The 16,717-nt window shown below is 36.7% G+C and overlaps 2 protein-coding genes across 2 annotated transcripts in view; one reads left to right on the forward strand and one right to left on the reverse strand.

The window, feature by feature from the left end:
* The first annotated feature begins 2,357 nt into the window (after window positions 1–2,357).
* On the forward strand, window positions 2,358–4,145 carry LOC103708614 (uncharacterized). Its single transcript, XM_008793626.4, has 5 exons — window positions 2,358–2,565; window positions 2,654–2,805; window positions 2,919–2,997; window positions 3,397–3,606; window positions 3,692–4,145. The coding sequence occupies exons 1-5, from the start codon at window positions 2,406–2,408 to the stop codon at window positions 3,979–3,981; spliced, it is 891 nt and encodes a 296-aa protein (XP_008791848.3). The 5' UTR covers window positions 2,358–2,405; the 3' UTR covers window positions 3,982–4,145.
* An 11,054-nt stretch (window positions 4,146–15,199) lies between these two features.
* Window positions 15,200–16,717, reverse strand: part of LOC120103720 (uncharacterized) — a 31,706-nt gene continuing 30,188 nt past the window's right edge. Inside the window, exon 11 of the mRNA XM_039129357.2 lies at window positions 15,200–15,566. Coding sequence (XP_038985285.1) covers window positions 15,413–15,566 — 154 coding nt within the window. The 3' untranslated portion in view covers window positions 15,200–15,412. The remainder of the gene's footprint in view (window positions 15,567–16,717) is intronic.

Consider the following 16,717-nt stretch of genomic DNA (forward strand, 5'->3'; position numbering starts at 1 on the left):
CAAATCAAGGGCCCATTTTCATTAGACTTAAAGATCCAAGCAAGCGAAGTAACTAGTGTAACTTGCAAATCTCTCACTTTTGTAAAGCGGCTTCATCGAAAAAGCTTTCCAAAATCACTTCTTACATATTGAAACTGATATATTTAAAAAACTAGTAAGATACTTTCTCAACTTAGAGCTAGTTTCACCAAATATTCTTCGAGTTTAAAAAGTTTCACAGTTGTCTTTCTAGTTAGTTAGGTGATTCAATATGGTCATGTAGTCTATCTTTGTTTACCTGAGCTCAAAAGATTCCATCATATGATGGTCATGTGAGACTTTTAGGACAAAAAATATCCATATGAAGAGTGGTTTAGATAGAGAGGAGGGATAAGAGGGGATGAGAACAGTGGCAAATTTTAAAGAGCTAGAAGGAGGTGTTGGAAGAGGAGATGATGGAGCAAATAGGGCTTGAGACCAGGTTAGATGTAAAGAAGGTATGAGGGCACTGGTGACATTTAAAGAAGAAGATAAGGAGGCACGGGAAGAGGAGGATATGGTGGGAGTGGGTGGAGCTCGGGTGAAGACTAAAATAAGGTTAGATGAAGAAAAGGGATGGAGAAAAGGAATGAGAATGGTGATGAGATTTAGAGAGGAGGACATATTGGAAGAGGAGGAGGAGGCGGTGGTGAGAGTAGATAAGCCTCAGGTTAGACTAGGTTAGATAAATGAAGAAATAGAGAAGAGAGATGAGACCAGCGATGGGGATTGAAAAGAAGGAGGAGGAGGTGTCAGAAGTGGACGAGGTGGTGGAAGTAGGAGGGATGAGAAGACAAGAAGAAAGTATATTTTTTTGATAATAAACAATTTCTATAAGAAAAAAATTATTCTTTATGGTAGTGTCTTAACGGTGTTGGATGTTGGATAGAGCTCGGGACTATATTGAACCACTTAATGAACTTTAGGGACCATTTTAAAACTTTTTAAAATCAAAGGTACTAAGTAAAATAGATCCTAAGTTAAAAAAGATGTTTAAATAATTTATTTTATTTAAATTATGAGTGTTGCTTCCAGCATCACTTCATTCCATACTGAGAGCACTTGCCTTGGAATTCCGATGAAGAGATTGGTACTAGAGTCGCAAGGATGAAAGGTAAGCTGCATAAATCATTACACCAATCAACATGTATGGGATTGGAGCGACGTTGGAAATGCTATGGAGAAGCATTTTTCAAATTATTGTTACTGTATTTGACTATACTTTATCATGTATGGTAGCGATTATAGTTATGCGGTGCATAATTAGCCATGTCTAGCCATATTTAACTAAAAGTGGCCATGTGACTTTCTACTACTTCTGAAGCACTAGTTCCTAATTAAAGTGTCGAATGCTTAAAATTAGGCACCCTCTAGTACTCTACTAAACCACCTACCCCTTAGTACAGTACTATTTAGTGATTGTCATGTGCTGTTAAACACTTAAATCCATGTTTATTGTCTCTCGGTGATTTTAATGAAATGATAGAATTGATATTGCTGGTTCCCTATCCAAAAATAATTTTATATAAATAGCAGCAGGATATCAAGCCTTACTCCCTTACCATATTTGCTTAACATTACTCTTTGAGCTCCTGAAATTATTCTTCATTAACTTTTTTCATAGCTGCAGCTATTATCTTCCCTTATTTGCTATCATCTATGAAGAGTAATAGGTTCAAATTAGAAACATCTTAGGTACTAGTTATAATTCACATGCTAATGTACATGGTGCTAAAAATTTTAGATTTGGATAAATTTAGTTAAAACTGAATTATAAAACAACCTGAAAGTGATTATTTCAGAATTAAATTTTCTTCTAACTTATTATCTCATTTTCTTCTCTTAGTCCATATTTTCTGTCACCCGTTGATTTAGAAGTTAGTATGAAATCATATTACTTCCACTCTTCCTTTTTTTTGAAAAAAAAGTCTGTTAGAATCCCTTTGTCTATAGAAATCTAGCATCTTTTAAACCCTTTAAGAGGTCCAAGACCCCCTTTCATCTTTGTGGGGTTATTTTTTGGGTGTCCTGTTCCTTGGTGAGCTTCTTGTTTAGAACGTGGAGCCCGTCCTTTGAATATAAAACACATCATAGCGAGCAATAATTTAGCCCCCCACCCAAAAAATGTAACACATATATTTATCGCAGTAAAATTCAAAAAAAAAAAAGTTTACCCTCCGAAAAGATTTTCCACAAGATTATAAAAAAAAAAGATAAAAGGGATCAACGTAGCGAATCACGAGAAAGAACCAAACCACCTACCTTTTTCTTTGAATATTATTTTATTCTTTGCTCTTTTACCTTCCCACTGCCATTGACCGAGTGCCCCTAATCATCCGAGAGGCCAAACCTTTTCCCAAAAGCCTCCTATTTAAGCACACACCTCCATGGAGACAGCATTTGGGAGAGATAGAGAGCAGCAGCAGGCTTGGTCTAGAGACATGATGGCCTTAGACAACTGTTTTCTATTTCCCTTCCAACCCTCTTTGGACATTTGGGATCCACCAACCTTTGGACTTGGCGATCACCATGAATTCATACCTTTGGGTACACAGCAGCACTTCCTCATCTCTTTTCTTAGCATCCATGGTAGTTTCAGCCTGATGTTTGAGCTTGCACTGTGTTTTGGTGATAGCTATGGAGTCTCCACTGTCCTCAGAGGCCTCCACTGGGTACTTACAAGATGCAGTGGCCGAGTGGAGTGATCGGTGCAAGCGGAGACGAACGGCTTCAAATGGTCATGATGATCCGATCTCGACGACTAAAGACCTCCAAGATCTTCTTCAAGTACGTTTTCCTTTTCTTTTTTTTTGAATTATGGTGCTTTTAATTGTCATCCGAACTGTTGGTGCTTTTAAGCACTGATTCTTTTTATTTTTCTTGATATCTTTTGTTTGTAGGGGTTCTGGGATTCAAATTGCCATGTAGATCCCTTGGACGATTTGAATTACATGTTTCAAGATAACAGTACTGTCTCCGGTAAATTTCAAGGCTCTTCCTATTTGTCAATCTATACCTACTTCATAGGTGCTTCCATACGGCGAACCCTGTTAGCACAATGACCATCCTTTGAAGTTATTTAGTTTAATGTGCGAAAGCTCATGGAAGGAGAGAGAGTTTGCCATTTGTTGGTTCCCCGAGTCACTACGTCCCCACCAAGAGATTCGTTTGGGCCCAACACCAGATCGTAGGCGTGGTACTGATAAGTTAAAGCCTTGACCACGATTTGCACATAATGTTGCAATGAATTAGTAATAACACCAGCCTGACCACCTTACTTTTTAAGCTTTGGTCGTGATTATTGCATAATTGCTGCGATGATTAGAGCGATTATCAAAACTGTTAACTTATTGGAAGTTCTTCGTCTATTGTTTACAGAAGATCCGCTGAACTTACTCATGCCTATGAAAGGCCCCAGCACGCTGCAGGAAGCTAATGCATCGCCACACCAACAAGAGCCCCTCCCTTCTCTTTCCTCCCTGGAGAAACCCTTGTCTGAAGATCCAAGTGGAAAACTTACCCATGAGTCAAAAGACTCCGAGGCTTCTCATCCTTCCCCTACAGTAATCAAAAGTTTCTCTCCCAAAGGTAGTCATAACTTACAACCAAGAGCGCACCTCCTTTCTCTCATTTCTTACGAAAAATCTCATTGACATGGTAAGCTATCTCCTAGAAACCGAGATCCGGCATGGTGCAAGGAAGAAGAAGAAGGCAGTGGGGGTGGTTTATCCCTTTGTAGTGGTGAAGCCTGGAGGACTGGAGGGGGACGTGACTCTTGACGATATCAATGCAAGGCTCCTCATGCGCCCAGCCAGGCCTGTTCACCACCCTGTGGGGGAGTACGCCTGCGGTCCATGCGTGTCGCCGGACGGACCAGGACTTTCCGGGAAGGCAGTCGTGAGCCTCACAAGGATCCACACTCAGGGGAGCGGAACTATCACTATCATAAGAACAAGAGGGTGAAGGCTTTAAGCCTTGCTCTGGGTACAATATGAGACTAGCTCGATGTGTATGTATAGATGTTGCATCCATGTAAATGTAACGTTTCCAGTGGTAATGATATATATTAGCTTTGTGGTAATAAATATTCCAAACAATAGCTATGAATCAGATTTATATTTGGTTAATTATATTTTCCATGTTGGGCATGTAAATAGGTATGGCGAAGTACATGGTGAAGTTTCTGAAGGGCATTGAAAGCAACTAATCTGACCCTCCTTTCTTAGTCCTCGTCACATGTTGCCACAGGAATTAATTAACCATTGCAAATTTTCAAGCACCGAAAGAAATCGGAGGAACTCAAAAGACGAAAAAAGAGAGATGATTGGGTTCAGCTCCTAATTGGATTTAGGAGAAGAATTTTCTTTATAAAAATAAAAACAAAGAGAAGCAACGACATATTTTCAAAGATGCATTGAAAAACGATGTTTTTACGTGTCCAAATTTGAGATTTGAGGCGACTGCCGGCCCACAACAAAGAATTAACATATTGTATATATATATATATGATTAATGAGATGTTTAGCTTAGTATGTGTTAAGAATTATTGATAATTAATTAATACTGACCCCAAGAATAGGACAGCAAGTTGGTGGAGGAGACCTATATATACCCCATATATATAGCTAGTCCAATCTGATTTGGGCCCATATTACCTAATATTTTGGACTCGAGCCTATTATATATTGGCCTCGCAAATTACATTTGACATAAATCAAACTAGATCAATCTACTAAATAAAAAAATAATAAAATAGCTCAAAAAGTCTTGTCCAACCTAAAAATGTTCAAACTCAGCATGAAACTAATGCGTGACCACCCGTCCTCTCTTGAGAGAAATTAATGGTGCGAGCAATACTAAACTAGAGTCATTTGAGCCATATGTTTGAAATTTGCACCAGCAACCTTTATTCCAAAACTCACAAGCCACCTCCTACTATGCACACTTGTGCCTATGCTTGGGACATGCAATATTTGCATGGACAACTCCATCCCAGCCTATGATTAAGGCCTAAGATATATTTGTACTTGAAAATTTTCAGATCAAATCCAACCTCACAAAGTGGTCCTTGCTTCACAAACAGTTCCCCCATTCATGACCTATGATACATAGTGATGAAAAATAATGCAAAAAAGACCTACTGAAGTCACCAAATCGGTTGCACCTGTGGGTCCTCCTCACAGAAAAATGAGAGGGATGGCTGTCCCATGGATGGGAGTCGGCATCAAAAGTTGGATCCTGTCCTCCTCCTCCCCCCAAAGTCAAGCTGATTTGAACTAAAAACAGGAATACCCGGGCCCAAGTTCCATCAACTCCAATTTCCATTGCCTCTCTCTCTCTCTCTCTCTTTTTCTGCGTGTATTGGCCTTCCCACTAACGGATCGCAGTTAAGCATTGCATGCAGAGACGTCGGCCTGCCACCCCCACAGTCCGAGATGATGGATGTCCGAAAGTTGCCGGCCGTTTCACGGAAAACGATGATGGCAGTGGCCCCCACGTTGCATGTGGCCGCATGCACGAGCCAGCTTCACACTCGCACAAGGCGTGGGTGGGATCGGCCCCACCAAACTCGCTGCAGGTGATCATAACTCTGACTGTCTGATCCCGATTTGATAGGTATTACCAATATAAAATTGCCTGACCAACGACAAATGATGCCTTGGAGAATGGGTTAACTCAGTAGAATTATGTATACTAATCATCTTGATATGCTTCTTTTAATTAAGATAGTATAAGAGAGTTTGTGTATCCTTTAGCTTTTCCTCTGAATGTTTGTAGTTTATGCATCTTGCTTTATGAGTTGAGACTTATACCCGCATGGTAACAGAAGACATAATCATTGGCCTCCCACTGAGATACAGAGCTCAAAGTCAATAGTCATGCGTAGATGGCACGTAACAACATGCTTCTGATTTAGTGAAGGAGTGGTAATTCATTAATAAATACCTAGGAAATTGGAATGCATGTGTTAAAAGTTAAAACTTTGAGTAATAGTTATATAAAAAAGGGATTGATAAAGTGAGTATATCTTGCAAAGTTGAAGTATATGTTATGTACTATTTTTAACTATTGTTCATTAGTCCTGAGAATTAATTTGGAGGGTAGAGGAAAGAGCAAACTCCCTTGTGGTTGTGGAGTTGGAACTGTGCAAGGTTTTTAATGGTGGTTTAGGGTAGCTCGGGAAAGTTAAAGGCGAGGGTAATCAGAATGTAGAGAACAGTATAGAAGCCCTTGGACAATATTGCAGTTAAATGACGATTGAAGTTGGCAGGTCTGAGATAAATAACTTGTAATTTGAACTAAATTTAGAGACAAATGATTTTTACACGAGACTAGAACTCGTATCACGATTTGCAAATTGACCCATCCTAATTAAATCTTACAATTATTATTTTCAGCTACATGTCACCTAAGTTCCAAATCAGCTTGACATGCATGTTCTATTAGTGCTGCTCGAAAAAAATAATTATCTTATATGGATGCTTCCTCTAGTTAGAGCCATACCTAAATTCCAAACCAGCTTGGCATGCATATTCTATTAGTGTTGCTCGAAGAACAATTATCTTATATGGATGCTACATCCAATTAGAGCCATACAATATTTTTTGTGGAATGTGGATATGGTACTAGGTACAGTTTTACAATCCCTTCAAATTTATCATCAGCGTCAATAGTTCGTAAATTGTCTTCCATCAAACTTCATATCAAACTCTGCCTATTTATTAATCAAATAAATTTTTGTAACTTTAAGAACATATATAATTTAAATAGACTAATTCTGATTAATTAATATAACTTCTCCTATCGTGAGGTGCAATTCTTTATTCTTTTTCTTATCTTTTAATCTTGCTTTAAGTTGATGTTGTGAGACAATCATGTTTGAATACGTTTGGTGATAATATGAATTTAAGTTCAAGTGTGTGTTTGTGCGTGTACAACTCAGGAACAACTTTAGTTCAAATAATATTTTAGCATCAGCAACTTTTATAATAATCCCCACGACCGACGCCTTTTGCGCTCTCTGTCTCCGTTGCCCACTTCCGTCATGGTAAAGCCAGAATGTAGATTGAAAAATTAATTGTACTCAATTATAAGCTCAAATATTAAGATATATCAAATAATGCAATTAATCAGAGTGAAAACTCCTCCACTTAGTTTTTTTTTTTTTTTTTTTTTTTTTTTTTTTTTTTTTTTTTTTTTTTGAGGATTGGTCTGGCACTTTTCATACATTCTTTTGAGGGAAACCTTAACTACGTTCAACCAAAGGTCAATTCTTACTTGTGCAACTTCCTAAACTAAGTTCTTAAGAGACAAATACTTACATGCATTCCAAAATTTCACCCACAAATAATACTGGCTTAAACAAACAAGAAGACTGCAGACATCCAAAAGCTTAAAAACAAGAGAAAATTCCATCTCATATTTATATATATATCAACAAAGATTGCTGCTATGGTTCGCAATGTAAGATTCATGTCCTCTCCCAAATCTGTCCAGAGATATCCACACGTGCTAAGCAGCCAAGAGAAATCCAACGCATCTTTTGAATTCAGGCACTTTTCTTTGAAATTGCTTCGAAGATTTGGCACGATACGGTTCCAGATAAAAGGCAAGGTTACTGATAAAAAGGCAAGCCAAAGCTCTCAGCTGCTCCCACGTACCACTGACACGATCCCAGAGGCCAAACAAGGTCACGCCCAGACATCGACTTCCATTATGAGAACTCTCCAAGCTTGCCTCCTTGTCCAAACCCACCCATGTAAGGGCCTAAGTGGGTGAATGATTGACCTGGCCGTACCCAACTATCGTTTTGCGTGCTAGTGGAATATAGAACTGTATATCGTAGTACAAGATATAGGCCATGCGGCCATGGGTTATAGGGAGACATGAGGCCAGAAAGCCACCTTGTGCGAGTCCCTTTCTTTCCCCATTTGTTTTACAAAGATTCCTCATTTTTATCAACCAGAGCAAGAGGATAGCGGCTCTAAGCTCTGGCCTCATGGATGCAGTGACACACAAGTTCTGGTGACTGCTCTGAATGTATCGTCCGAGCCGTGCATTGGGGTGTGGGGGTGATTTGGGACAGTGGCTATGAGCTCTCTTTGATAAAGTGTGGGACGATGGGCTTGGACTAGTGGCAGCCATGCTGGCTTTACGTACTAGTGCATGGTTTTCAGGAGTCGATGGCTAGAAAAGGGTGGTCTATTCACCTGCTGAGTGGTCGAAAAGGAATCGATGCGTACAAAAACAGCATCCATGCTGAACAATTCCATTGTGTTCAAAACATTGGGTGCTAGTAAGCAAGCTTGATTACTGATCATTATATATGTGTTTTCTTGTGAATTATTTATTCTCTGTACATTTGACATGATATAAAAGAGGCATAATCAAAAGAAATACTAAGAAGGTAAATTTTTGAAGAAGATTAAAACACATTATTGTGGTTTTATTAACTCCATATGTATATTGAAGAAAAGTACATATCCTAACAAAATCCTTTTTTTTTTTTTTTGTAATTATAAAACTCCTTCCACTCCACCTTTAACCTTTCATGGACTGCTTTTATGATTCTTCAATACTTTTTGTGAAAATCAAGTAAAAAGGGAGGAGAACTGTTCATTCCGCCATGCCTTAAAGAAAAACAATCTTCTCTGCAGACAGAGATCCTAGAATGCTTGCTACAGTTATATGCACTAGCATGATGTTATATCCTGCATTCATGACACATTAGCAAAGTACTGCATGAGCCAATGATATAACTCCTGATCGTAGAACTTGCATCAAAGAAGTAAAACAAGGCTTTTCCGACTGTAAACAAAGAACATGATCAGATGGTGCTCGACAAAGCCTGATTCAAAAAATCTCGTCGGATCGGAAATTTGAACTTTGTTTAAATGGGTCCAGTCCTTTCGGATCCAACTTTCTCTGAAATTCTGCCTTTGGTTAGCAGTTGTCATAAAATTTTTGAAGTACCTAAGATATCAGGTATTAGTCTGTCCATAAACATTAATTAATATAAACCAAGATTATCACATGCCCTCTAGGCTTTGAGCAACATGTTCAGATTCCTGCTGTACATAAAGAAAACAATCTTCCAGAGAGCTGGCAAGAGTCGGGGTTCACTTTATGCTCTTCAGATCCTGATTCATCAGTCATCACTTTAACCATATTCACCAAGATATGCTTTTTACTCCGGCAGGCGGGCATAGAACTGTCTCTCCTTTTAGGTGTACTGTTTTGGATCTAGCTCAGAATTAAAGTCCCTATTTTTTTTACAAGCTTGGACCAAGGAGATCAGGGTAGCAAATCCATTACGATACCCGTGGAATGCTGCTAGGCATCTGTCAGTATAGCTGCTGCAGCACACTCATCAGAGTCCTTGGTGGTTAAATAAACTTTGTCCATTTTGGTTTTCCTAGTTGTTCGGTAAACATGCAATACAATTGGAAGAACCCAAACAATGACTTCAAAAAATATGATTGGCATGCACCAAAAAAAAAAAAAGTAGATTGGTCATGGATTCTTACACATGCGAACATTGTGAAAATCCGTGCAGGCATGTGTTTAGTCCCACAATGATTTTGCACTAGATAGATCTTGAGTACTTATACAGGACCAAGAAATCCTAATATTAACCTTTTAGCTAGCTTTTTTAGATGAGATCCTCAGTTATTACAAATATATAAGAAACAATGTGAAGATGCTCAGTGCCATTCCTCTAGGAATAAATTATTTACGAATGAACAATTTTACTTGTGAACCTGATATAAGCTCTCTCACTTGCTGAAATAATCTGCCAAGCTCTTGATGCCTTTATGTTACTTCCCATGAGTTCTGTGGATCTTCAATGGAATAAGAGACTAATAAACAGTACTTTAGAAAGTAGCATTCGAAGTATATGGAACTGTTCCTATTAAATATCACTCTAGCCCCGTTTCCAACCAGGTAATAATAGAATTCTTGATCACAAAAGCCTGTCATGCTGGTACCTGCTAATAGTGAAAGCTGGATGTCAACAGAATGCTACAGAAATAGAATTCCATCATATTCTACTAGAAGTAGCAGATCATTATCATGCAATTTGATAGATGGAACTCACTGTTTCATAACTAACACACAAGTCTCAAGACATTCTTAGGAACTGTTTTTCTCTAAACCTAGGTTAGTTCACAGGAAAAAAAATACACTTGTTCCGGATTTCTTTTAGTTGGAAAACATCTAAAAAAATCATTTTTAGGGGCTTTGAAAATAATCAGCCTCTTAGTTAATATGACTGCCAACATTAGGGAGAAAATATCTTAACTTCTTTTTTTGTAATAAGGGCTTGAAAGTATATCTATATCTGTTGGCTAATTTGGTGAAAAATCTATATCTGGTAGTATGTTTAGACTTTTGTTGGTCCAATTGATAGTATGTCTGATTTTATACGAAGAACTGCTTGTATTGAGCATTTGGGTTTTATGAGCTCAAGTGTCTGTCAGATCAAGAGATGTATAAAATATGTGCGAGCTCGGGTTTAAAAATGGTTGTATGAGTTCTTTGGTTGCATGAATTGAGCTGTTTGGTCATATTGCTCCAATTGATAGTATGTCTGATTTTATACAAAGAATTGCTTGTATTGAGCATTTGGGATTTATGAGCTCAAGTGTCTGTCAGATCAAGAGATGTATAAAATGTGTGCGAGCTCGGGTTTAAAAATGGTTGTCTGAGTTCTTTGGTTGCATGAATTGAGCTGTTTGGTCATATTGCTTCAATAAGTGGAAGTCCAAAATGTGCAATTTGGATGGTTGTGTTTGTATCAGTTATATTTAAGCAACCTCAGGATTGTTGGAGCTCCGGTTAAAATTGAGATAGAAGTATGTATTACGTAATGCATTGGTCCAATAACCGAGAATCCAAGTGTATGACGGGAATGGGTGAGAAATATGTGATGTGCAGGTTAGTGGAATGAGTTGCATTCATAAGAGATGCATCAGGATTGCATTCAAAGAAGCTCATTCAAGAGATACAGATGCAACAAAAGGTGTCCCTCGGCCACCGAGTTCAGAATGCTTTGAGATCTGTTCAGTGGATGATCCAAAAGTCGCTGGGCATGAAGGAATCTTCGAGAGAAACTAGAAGCACTGTACTAGGCCAGATGGTCAAAACCTTAGTGATACACGTGTGGCACCGCAGAATGTTGTGCAGCCGTGGATGGCTGCCATTAAAAGATGGAGGGCCATCGAACAAGGCAGTCCACAAGCATCTGCCATATCATACATGGCATGTGTTGTTTGATGGTCATCCATCTCCTGATGGCGGCCATCCAGAGATGCACAACATTATGCAATGCATGGGCCGCACCATAGAGGATTCTGATTGCATTCTTCTTTCCTACGGCCTCCCTCTCATTCTCTCACTTCTCTCTCCTCTCTCTCTCTCTCTCTCTCTCTCTCTCTCAATCTTTCAGTCCCCCTCCCCCCACCCACCCTGATCTCTCGTACACTTGCCATCGCTCAGCTTCCTACACTCTCTCTCCCACGTACACTCTCAATCTTTCACCCTTTCTCACCTCCTCTTTGCTCGTAAAAGTGCAATTGCTAAAAAAAAAAAAAAGGCATGTGGAGTTGAGTTAGAAAACCCTTCCCGTGATTGAGGAATAATCCTCATTCTTTAGATTTCTAATTTAACAACAATATATAGTTTTAAATAAATAGTGGAATCTTCTTAATGGTGTCACTGGATACATCGATGAGGGTTATATAGGATGTGTGATGCCTTCAAAACCTCCAAACCTCAAGAACCTTAATTGAACTTCTTGTTCGGTCTATATTTGGAAATAAAAAAAATAAAAGAATTATTACTATATTTTATGATAAATTTTATGTAACATTGGATTGGTCTAGGACTATTGTAGTTTTTGTTAGACCCTAAATGTAGATCACGGTTGACCCTTTGTAATTTTTAAGATCCCCTAGGCACTTAAAATAAATTAATAAAGGAGAATTTGATGTTTTCGATAATTTTTAGAAATATTCTAGAATATTAGCGTAGTATTATTTTAATATATCTATGATTTCAGACTATAAGATTTTGAGGGTTCTGCAAACTTTATTTTGGTAAAAAGTAACATTTCACTATATAAGCTTGTTGATTTAAATTTCTTTGGCACTCACTTGATCCAACTAGAGTGACTATTACTTATTCGGTTGTCAAGTTCATTATCTTTGCTTTTCTCTTTTCAAATCTAGAACTTTAAGAGATTAGAATGATATTATCTTTTAGAAGCGTAAGTAGAGGCAAGGTCAGAATTGTAATATAGACTAAACCTAGCTAGCTTGTTTGTTGAGTTTACTTGAGAACTATCTATCAATATGTTAAGTATTTGAAGTTTTTCTAGAGTTGTAAATATAAGGAATTACCTTGTTTATAGCTTTTGGTGATTTGTATGAATATATCAAATATTTTATTTTTGACGTTTAGCTGTCTTAACAATTATCACAACTTGTGTATGAATTAAATTGTTATCGGAATTATGTTAAATTCATTAGCAGATTGAAATCCTCGCATACTTATTGGGTCAATCTCTGTAAGTGTGAGATGGTTACCATGTCCTTGACTTATGATTTTGGAACAGAGTGTGACAATTAAAGTGGTATAAGAGTATATGTTAAATCTTTAGATTTTAGTTTAGGTCTTATAATTTGATGTGGGATGAGTGTAGTAGGGTAGCTACTAGATGCTGAGATATGTTTTTGTACTGCCTACTTTGTTATAAGTGGTTAAATATTCTTGCAACCTAGCAAAATTCAGAACTTTATGATGAGCTCCTACTGATATAAGTTGAGATGGTACCACGATGTGCTAGGAAGTCTGCCAACATTATTGATAAGTCCTATGCTAGGGAGCCCTTGAACAAGTAGGTTGGTAACACCTGCCAGGAAAAATGTGCTAGAATCTTTACTGAGAATATCCAAGCTAAGAAGTAACAGTAGCCTAGGATGTTTTAGTTTATGGAGACCTTGGTTGAAGTGTTGCAGCAGCAGCTATAATTCCAGTAATAATAATTAGAGCAGCAGCAGTGATTCCATCAATAATAGTTACAGCAATAGCAATTCTAATATCAGTTACAGTAGCAATTTTTGCAGCAACAACAGCTATACTAGCAATAATTGCAGCGGCAGGAACAACAATAATAGGGACTGGTGTCTGGATATGATAGCATGATTGTATCTCAGAGCTTCTGAAGGTGGGGATACCAACTTTTAAAGGAGCCAGTGAGTTTCAGCAAAAAAAAAGAGGAGCCAGTGAACTCCTAAAGATTGAGAATTAATTAGATGAGATGGAAATGGTGTTTGCAGTTATGAAATACCTAGAGAAAAATAAGGTGGCATATGCCTCTTATATGTCATGGGAAGAGGCATCCAACTGGTTGCAGATGGTGAAGCATAAGCATGCCAATCATATAAAGTCTTTCAGCTGGGAGAAGTTTTGCAGGGCTTCTATGTGAAGTACTTTCCTCCAAGTTACAGCTCATATTATTTTGATATATTGAATTTTTCATTTACATCTATTTGAGATAAATAGAAATCATAGAAAGAGGCAGCTACAAAACAAAGATAGATCTATCATTATATGCCAGATCCTCTAAACCTAGTAAAGGCAAAATTGAGTCCATGTCTACACTTTAAAAAAAAAAAAAGAGAGAAAAGAAGGAACTATGTGTTTAATAAAACCATTAAGAGATTTTATGGGCAAGGTTAGCTAACCAATGAACCATAGGAACATAATAAATTGGTTACCGAAATATATTTTTAAAAGTACAATTGAAAAATAACAATTTGCCAAGATGTTGATAATTTAGGGGAAGTTCGACATTGCCTTCTGATTTCTAGCATTTGTTTGAAAAAGCCTCAAGCAAAAAGGTGAGCAAGACTAGAATAGATGTGCAATGAAACTCTTTTGTTTTTTTAAATTGTTTGTAAAATCTTTGAAGTTTTTGGAAATAAAGTTTATTATTTTTAAAAATGAGTAAAAATAATGGCAAGGAACAGCAAAAGTTCTACGCAAATGCTATCTTCAACATCAATATTCATGTAATATTTACTAATTTATGGAGAATAAAAATATAAAAATAATAATGATGCCAAAGAGACCCTTAACAATGCAATTTGTATACAATTCTTTTGGATCGGTTGCCCTATGTTGAGCCTGATTGCTCAAATATTGGTCTCTTATTGCTTCTTTGATTTGATTCCCGTATTACAGGTGATCTAGCTATTCTCCAAGACGCGTTTTCTTGTTAACCACTAATTGGTGACGCCTATTTCTTATCTTACGAGATTGGTGCCACTGGATCTTACTTATCTGGAACCTTAGGATTATAAGTAAGGGTGTGAGGTAGCTAAAATAACTCACTTAAGATCGAGTCAATGTTTAGGCACCATAAAAATTTATATAATTTAGATTGATAACCCCAATCATATTTTTAATCTTAAGGTTGAGATTCATTCTCTTCTACATAACCTATATTAATTTACCATAAATAAATATAGAAACAATTTTAAAATAATATATAATTTAAATAAATTATTTACATTTCAAGCTAAATCAAGCCAGGTTCCAGATAGCTGAACTCAAGCTAGCTCATGAATAGCTTGCAGGTTTGACAACCTCGGAGAGATCACGCAGGTTCGAGCTCCCATCAAGAAACTGCAGAAGAAACAGAGTGAATCAGCATTACTCAAAATTTGCTTCGCTCATTAATGTTTAGCCTGTTTAAACCTAAAATTTATATAAATATTTATTTAATAAATAAATATAAATATTAGACCTAATATATACATCATGTAATATATATTATACATCGTGATTGATAAACACAAAATATATTGTCATATTTATTTTAAGCTAGGAGCATACCGTACAATAGAGCTTTTTTTTTTGGCTAAAAATAATAGAGCTTATTTCAGCAACAAGATTGAGACCTAACCCTGGAAATAATCAAGCACATATTCGAACAGGTCAGAAACACTCAATAAATCCCCTTTTTTGTGACACTCGATAAATCCCTTCAACAAGCTGTTCGCGAGCAGCTTGAGTTTGGCTCGCACTTAATTCTGGACCTAGTAAAACAATCTGTTGGGTTTCTAATTATGGGTGATTCAACTATTCGAGCACCAGCAAAATAACCACCTGGCAGTTCATGCAAAGACTACTGCTCGTAAGAACTTTCAGAATGTTCGTCGCAGAATCTTTACATGAATGGGACTTGCTATCACACCTTGATGGGCGATTCCAGTCCTCTTTTGGCCTTCTGTTTCCTTGAACAACCAAGGTTTTAGGCTGAACACGATGACAGGAGTCAGATTTTATGCTACATTGTGATGTTACAGTCATTAAACGGTAAGAAACGTCATATCTCTGTCCCATCCTCCAAGAGGATCTCATAGATATCAGTCCTCAGGTGCAATTCTTTGTCACGCATGACTTCCTGGAGATCAGACAGCTCCTTCGCAGTCAAAATAGAGCTTAATTTTTGGAATCCATCAAGCCATAACCTTTTCGACCTGAAATAACATTAGAGAAAGTAGAAAACATGCTTATGTCAGAAGTCATAAACATTTGAAATTACTCGTACTGTACCCTTACTAAATACAATTCAATAACAGCTCCATTACAGCAGCACAGGGCATAAGTTCAGCACCATCATTCATAGCTTTCAGAACAAACTGTTCTAGACAGCAAAGCATAAAAAACTGGATTTCTGAAAGAACAAAAATCATTGCACAATAGAAGAAAATAAAGGTATATCTAAATGAATATCCCCCTCAAGGTAGTAAAGAATGCTAGGCAATCATCTTTATTGATACAAAAAAATGGCCCATGATTTGCTAAAAGAAAAAAAAAATGCGGACATGTAAGGATTTCCAACAACATTTAGGTCCCATTTGGCATTGCTTCTACATGGCCAAAAGATACTTTTTGGAAGGCCAAAAAGTACTTTTTGAAAAGCCAGAAAGTACTTTTTGAAAAGCCAAAAGCTCTTTTGGATGATTTTGAAGTGTATAGAAAAAATTTCAGAACAATTTCCTGACTCCTCCAAAAGCTGAAAAAGATTTATTAGAGAAAAGCTCCAAAATGGAGCTTTTGGGCAAAAGCTGTACTTGAGATGGGTCGAGAAGCTTCTTTTTTTTTTTTTTTTTTTTTTTTTTTTTTGTGGAGGGGGGGTTGCAAAATCTCTTAGTTCAATTTCTATCAACAAAATTCTTAAAAAAATTATGTAAAAACAATTAATGTTAGCAATACTTATAATAACAGTTTTTCATAGTATAATCAAATAACAATATAATTATATTATATTATTACTATCTTAAACATTATCATTATATTATAACAATCATATTATATAATAATAAAAAATTTACGCTTATAATATACTAAAATGATAATATCATATTATCATAATAAAATAATATAGTAAAAATATTATATTTTTGTAATAAATTTAAAAAATTTAGTATTTATTATATTATCTAGTTAAATATAAAAATAATAATTATTAAATTAAGAATATTTATAATAATAGTTTTTGATAGTATAAATAACTAGAAAATTGAAAGCACCGTGTTAATGGGAGCAAGGCGGTTCTTATATGCTACATTGCTTATCACCTTTGCTTGGTCAAGAATGACCACATCTTTCAAAGCAGCCCGAGAAG

Source organism: Phoenix dactylifera, chromosome 5 (assembly GCF_051530095.1).
Source record: "Phoenix dactylifera cultivar Ajwa chromosome 5, Ajwa_hap1_PhDact_Kaust_v1.1, whole genome shotgun sequence".
Lineage (NCBI taxonomy): Eukaryota > Viridiplantae > Streptophyta > Magnoliopsida > Arecales > Arecaceae > Phoenix > Phoenix dactylifera.